This window comes from Asparagus officinalis, chromosome 4 (genome assembly GCF_001876935.1).
Source record: "Asparagus officinalis chromosome 4, Aspof.V1, whole genome shotgun sequence".
Classification (NCBI taxonomy): domain Eukaryota; kingdom Viridiplantae; phylum Streptophyta; class Magnoliopsida; order Asparagales; family Asparagaceae; genus Asparagus; species Asparagus officinalis.
This window is the reverse complement of record NC_033797.1, coordinates 136,972,314-136,979,597: the sequence shown is the minus strand read 5'-3', so window position 1 is coordinate 136,979,597 and position 7,284 is coordinate 136,972,314. Positions and strand designations below refer to the sequence as shown.

General features: G+C 31.5%; 1 protein-coding gene across 1 annotated transcript in view; it reads left to right on the top strand.

Annotated features, from left to right (window-relative positions):
- The window catches only part of LOC109839488, a 35,451-nt gene extending 28,432 nt beyond the window's left edge, over positions 1 to 7,019 (top strand). Inside the window, exon 4 of the mRNA XM_020407930.1 lies at positions 6,602 to 7,019. Coding sequence (XP_020263519.1) covers positions 6,602 to 6,858 — 257 coding nt within the window. The 3' untranslated portion in view covers positions 6,859 to 7,019. The remainder of the gene's footprint in view (positions 1 to 6,601) is intronic.

Genomic DNA, 7,284 nt, shown 5'->3' with positions numbered 1-7,284 from the left:
AGCGCGGGTCGGATGATTCCGACCCGCGCGAGCGCGGGTCGGATCTGTCCGACCAGCGCAAGCGCGGGTCAGACCAGTTTGTCGCGCTGTTTTGACCCCCTGATGTGTTTTTCGACGGTTTTGACGATTTTCTCGAGATCTTTTCAGTTCCTGAGCATCCAAACTGACTTGATATCATCTACAAACGTGGTTAGGCTGTTATTGACTAAAGATAAGGCCAAATCACTTGTTCTCATCCAAATAACCGCTTCTGAAGCTTATAAATACGAGCTCGGGTGCTCATTTCTGAGGGACGATTGATTATCAAGACGAGGAGGTACTGCCGGATTGTGTAGTCAAAGGAGCACGAATTTCAGCGAGGGTTGACAGATCTTGGCGAGTTCTTCGGCATAAAGAAGGAGAGTTTGAGAGATCCGACGCCCGTTCCCGTCCGTCCCTTGAGATTAGGCTTGGTCTTAATTTTGAGAAGAGCCCTGATTTCGCTTGGTCGATCTCAGCGCTTCAAATCAAATACTTCCTCGGTGAAGACGAAGCTCTGCCAAATTTTTCATCAACCGGATCCAGATCAAAGGCGGTCCACGGATAAACCCCGGCACAGACAAAGATCCCACGCAAGCAAGAGCCGATAAACGGATCTTGTGTTTATTTTTAAGAAAGTTGTAATCTTTTGTTCTTTTGTTATTTGAATTCATTTGTAACGCTTAAAGTTTAATGAAATCAATGACTAAGGTAACTTTCGACGGAAACACTTAGTAGATATCTTTCGCCCATCTTGAGGAGGAGTGTTGAAATATTAATAGATTTAAGGGTTATTTGTAAGTTGTAGGGGCCTATATAAGCCCATGTTATCTCAGTAATAAGATTAGGGTTTCATCTATTTTCTACTGTTAATTATAATCAATGTATTCAACAATAAAGTTAGTAAATAAATCTCCATTTACTCTATTATTTAAAGCTCCCACAAAATTCATAGAATCTCCAACTCATTTGAAGTTTCTCCCACTGCATTAAATAATTCTCCCGCTGAAGAAAATAACTTTTCTTTTAGAGTTATATAGATCCTCAATCAACAATTTGATCTTATAAAAGAACACATTTTTAATAACAATTATTGTCTGAAAACTATACTAGAATTATCAATATAATACCTAATATTTTCTTTAGAGTAACCTACTAGTAGGATGTTATTTATTTTAGATTCCAATTTGTTCATATTTTGTTCTCTAACAAGAATGTGATAACCCTAACTTTCTAAGTGTTGCACACTTATTTTCTTCATATCCATCTCTAATATAGAGTGTAAGAAAAAGATTTGGTAGGAATTCCACAAATAATTTGCAATCTCCAATACATAACCCATAAGAAGATAGAAAGAAGTAAATGCTTAAGCATAAATCCAACCATATCGAATAAGGTTTAGTTTCATCTTTCAGACAAATTGTTAAGAGTGGTGAACTAGTAGGTGTCAAGTACTAACAATTCCATTTTGTTTATAAATCTCTTAAACTCCTAAGGGTAGGAACTTGTCATCTCGATCAAACCGGATAACTTCGATATTTTTATCAAGTTCCTCTTTAACTTCAGTTTATATTCTTTGAATTATTCAAGAACATTCTAAATTATGATGCACTTACATAAATATATCAATATATAAATGCATTATATATGAATGCTGTAAAATAAGAATATTCAACTATTACTTTAACATTTAAAGGATCAAGTACATTTGATTGTATGAAGTCAAGAGTATGTCGAGCTTTAGCGTTGTTCTGAAAAAATAGTTTGGTCATATTGTCTCTTAAACAGTATTCACAAGTTGAGAAATATTCTAATTTTTTAGAAAATTCAAAGAACCATTCTTTATCAACTTATTGGTCTTATCAATATTAACATGACCTAACATTGTATGCCAAAGATAAGTTAGATTTCCTTGTTTCGATCTATATTTAAGAGATTTATCAATTTCAATAACATTATATAAGAGTTAAGGATGATAATTATAAAATATAAACGGTTTCAATTTTATAATTGTCAACAAAGTAATTTTTGAACTTTTAATAGAAATTTTATTTTACAATAAAACAAAAAATCACTACTATAAAGTTTAGAAAACAGAAATCAATTTTATTCTAATTTAGTAAATATTAAGACGATCTTTAAGTTTCATTTCATGCACTTTACTCAAATCCAGAAATGACTTTGTCATTTACAATGTTGAAACTAGGACTTTTATTTCTATTGTCAAAGTTAATATTTCTATATTTAAATTTATGCGTTTGTTATACTCTTACAACAATTTGTAAGAATGTGAAGATAAACTAGAATCAATACATCATATATAAGAAAACACTCATATCATTAGTCTTTACTAAATAATGGAGTAATCTATCTTCAAAAGATATTTCCCTCTTAAATGATGTAATGCAACCTTTACAATTTCTTTTTCTAATGACTTTCATTATTTAGATTTCCCTTTATGTTTAGAAACTTATTTTCCTCTTTCAGATTTCTCTCTTAAAAAACATGTTTTTCTTAAAAAAATAGATAATTCAATTCGATATCCATCACTATGGTTTGCTTTGCTTCATAATAATCTTTTCCCTCTTTTAACAAATTATCCAGTTCTAATAAAGTGATAGATACATCTTGAATTTTACAATATTCACTTTAAACTGAACTAGGGATGAAGATTTGGAAGTAAAATCACATCAATATTTAATTTCGATTTTAGCTTTCAACAAATCTAATTTGTTAATATATATCAAAACATATTATGAAAATATATATGTGTTCATATAACGAACACTACTTTTATCATTATTATCTTTAAGCAAGATTATGACTAATGATTTTTATCATCAGTTATATTTGGTTTAGCGGGCATGTCACCTAAGACAATTATAGGCCGGATTTTCATCATTAAGAAATTAAATAGCTTTCCTTTTCAATCCAATAGTTTGGGCTATTCAATTTATAATCATTCAATACATATTAAAATGATAAAATTTAGTCATCATGTATAAGCAGAATATAATAACACATATATCTCAAATTATTATTTTATTGTTGCACAATCATTACTAGGGATATTTTAAGTAATGACTTCACATTTAACATTTCTCTCATTTATTTAAATATGAACAAGAAATCCAACTATATTTATACCCTTCTAGGTTGTCAAGATAGAATATAAATAAACAATGTAGAATCATCTATTCAATCATTACCAATTAATGACTTTCCTTTAATTTTGGTCTTTAATGTAAGAGTCAACTCCATCATTGTAGCGAGCACCCAAGACATTAATGAAGTGTGCACCCACTAATTCAATCATTTTATGTAAAACATGTTGCACCTCCTATTGTAGCCAAGTGATCCTATTATACATAAAATATTTAGCATTCTTATGTGAAATATAACTAGATAATAAATTTTAACAAAACTTAGCATGTCTAGCTTCAGATAAGTTAAGGCTATTATCTGAATTATATCCCTACGGTGGAAAACCTTTAGATTCGTATTTCATTAAATAATGATTTATCTACACTTCTATATAGTTTTTGTTACTTATCATAATTCAAAGAACACAATAAATTTGTGAATTCTATAAACAACCAATTTCTGCAACTGTTAGGGACTAATTAGAAATTAGTTTATATATTCAGATGGACCTTAAAACAGTTTCAAAATCAATCAGGGGGTTGAAGCTTATTTAACAGCAAATTTAATAAATTGGTGAGCTCTAGAACAATTTCTGGATCAAACAAGGATCTGTAACTTATTTTACAGTAATTTATCAATACTGGCGTACTTCAGAATAGTTTCTAGATCAATTAGTGGTTTGATAATAATTTTACAGTAAGATTCAAAATATCAGGGTTTCGGGCTCGAGTTCGGTTTGCAGGTCAAACCCGTTTTATAAAATTTAAGTTCAGTTCAAATTTAAACCGGGGTCGGGTTTGCAGCGGGTTCGGGTTAAACCCGATACAATATATCCTATTCATAATAGGATTTGAGATCTATTCTTAATGGATTTGGGTTCAAAACCCAGTAGACTTCTAACCCAAAACTTTATCTTTTCAACCCCATAAACTAGGGCTTGTGTCTAGGTTTTTGCTAGAGTTGCGGGTGCGGCCAGTGGCCAGCGTAATTTTTTTTATAAAATAATCTTCTTGAAGTTAAACCCATCATGGATCATCACATGAACCCAATTTTGATCTCTTATCAAAACATGAACTCATCATGAATTATCACAAAGGATTAAGATTAAATCTCTGATAGTAAAAAACTTTAATGTGATTTTATCAAACTCAAAATTCATGATCTAATGAAAACCCTAATTATAATCTTAACAAGAATCCTAATTGATTTCAATCAAAATAATTATTTTCTTGCTTAACAAAATTAAATGATGAAGAGTATAAAGCATTGGCGAATAGTAATCGCGGCAGAGAATAGTAACCCCTGCTGTTGAACAGTACCACGATGTGAATAGTAAACCGATTTGAACAGAAAACCGTTGTGAACAATAATATCATTTTTATCAAATAAAATTTTAAACAGTAAACCCCATATAATCAAAATATATTGTTCGATAATTTAATCTAACAAACCAAAAATTATGATCAAACCATAATAGCTTAATCTAATTAAACATCAAAGATCAAATTCTAAACCTGCTTTCATACCATCTGTTGGAAACATAACATACAACGAGGCGGAATATGCATGTCATGACTATTAATAAAAATTAATCAAATATTAAAAGAATACCTGAAACGCTTTTCGAATTTCTTCAATAATTTGTTTGAATATCAATCCGAATAGTTTCCTCAGGAGAAAAAGCCTCCAATTAAAATCCACCCGTCACCGAAGAGGAGCAATACTGAGAGATAAGTTCTCAAATTTTTATCTCTCTTCTGTTACTTTGCGCCCCTCATAAGGCTACATATGAACCCTATATATAAGATTAGACTTGTCTTATATATTTTAATTTCAAACAATTACTAACTGTTCAAAATTTTTTTCATAACAATTAAAGATAGAATGTTCTTTCCATAACAATTAACAATAGAACATTGTTTCCATGATAATTAAGGATAGACATAGAATTGTATTGCATGTATACCTCTTCTAATGATATTAGTGAGACAAATTGGGTCTCATATCGAAAACCAATTATTAATCAAATTAATAATTTTAATTTAATAGTCAAATCTTTCTCCGACCAACTGTTCATAAAAACTCTTCCATAATATGAGATTAATTATTTTTAAATAATAAATTACATTAATTCCCTTCCATTATTATTTATTTTAGGCAACTCTTTTGAGCAGGATAATTCACCTATTTGCTCATGCTTAAATTTTAATTTTCATGAACATAAATAAAAATCATTTTGAAACATAAGAATATTTTATTTTTATAAAAAAATAAATTTAAAAAAATATTTTTTAAAACCACCCGCTAGTGGAAATTTTATAACTTCATGGGAATGCATAATAAATTAACTTATCATAATGAGCATACTAGATCTTATCTAGATATCCATCATTTTCCTAAATAAAATATAGTAAACCAACGTTTCAGGTTGTGTAGCACTTGCTAAACAAGCTTAACCATCACATCAAAATATACTAAAATATCAAATCAGAAATGACAATTTCATCAAGTTAAAGGGGCCATGTAATAATTTGAATTCTCCATCTCCTAGGTGACTTGTCCTAGAAAATTCAAATACGGTCTAGTGCTACACACATCATAATGTGTGCTTATAACATACATCCGGGATATCCTCATTCCCGGTGGTTGAGACCTACTACCAAATTTCACATGTCGGTATCATGCATAATAACATGCTATAACTAATTATCCTTTAGTAGTTATAGGTTAAGCACGAGTTTAAGAAATCTCTAAGTTAGATCGCATCTCCAAGCGGCACATCACGGTGCATGATCTAACAAAAACAATTTCCAAGATACTATAACAATTATAGAATTGATACCCAAATTATATGTGCAACAATAAAATCTTTAATAATATTCAAAAATATTGTATAAAATATATTGGATGTTTAAGGACATTATTACTATTCCAGCATCTATGTGGACGGGAGGTAGACTCAACCAAACATGGATTAACTCGGTTAAGTAACATGTTGCCTTCTATTAATTTAACAGAAGAGATAGTCCTTAGAAGAGATATCAATAGATAAAAGGGATTCATGTCGCCCAACTCGGAAGAGTTGAATAGGTGTTTCTTTTGTCGTTGTTCTTCTTCCACTTGGTATAATCCTTTTGATGCTCCACATAGTGATTTAGTCTGAATGCCTAGGCGTTAAAGAGTCACCTTAGGGCCTCATCCAACACACACGCACACCCATCCACCCACCCATGCTCAAATCCGCATATGCTTGCACATACAGAATTTTCTCCCTCCACACCACCCTCCCCCCGGGCCCCTAACAAAAAAAGAGGAAACCGCGTAGCCTTTCGAATTTTCTACTAACTTATTTAGGCTTTTTACTTGTCCTAAACCATACTACTACGTATTCGTATGTTCTCATCTGTGTCCTAAAGTAACTATGTGATGTTATTTACAGCTCGATCCAGTAGTGAACCTCACACACCAGATGAAGACCCTGGCATCCCGACAGGAATACTAAGGTGGATTATGGACAGTACGAAAGGGAAAATAATGGAATTCTTTGGCATGATTTCAAAGCTTGTGAATGATATATTTCCTCCACATTATGAGGACAAGGAACCTAAGCCTTTTGATAATGTTGTGAAATCGTCATTTATGCTCTCTGTTGCGGTCTTCATTATCGTAGTGATGACTCGTATCCAGAAAGGTTAGCAAAAAATTGTCGACATGACACTTTGTAGTTACTGTTCTAGTTTGTTTGTTTATGTTCCTGAAACTGAAGCTTTATGCTGGATTACAATATCTAAATAACAGCAAATTTGAATATTCTGTACATATGAAGAAAGATGACTGTTTCTTTTTTGGGGCATCAATTACTGTTAGCTTCTTCTCACGCGCATTTCAATTTTGCTCATATTGTTAGGAGAATATTTGCGCATACGTTTACTGCATGGAAATTTCCGAAAACGTTGGATACTCTTATTCCTTTTTAGATTTTGCATGCAGATGCTATGACAAATGACCGAGAAGCCTTGTTCTCACGAAGTTTCACTTCATCTTGGTTGTTTCCACGTATTTTTTTTCTATACACAGTGTTACTACTTTTAGCTTATAAAATTCTTTTCAACTTTTTTTATT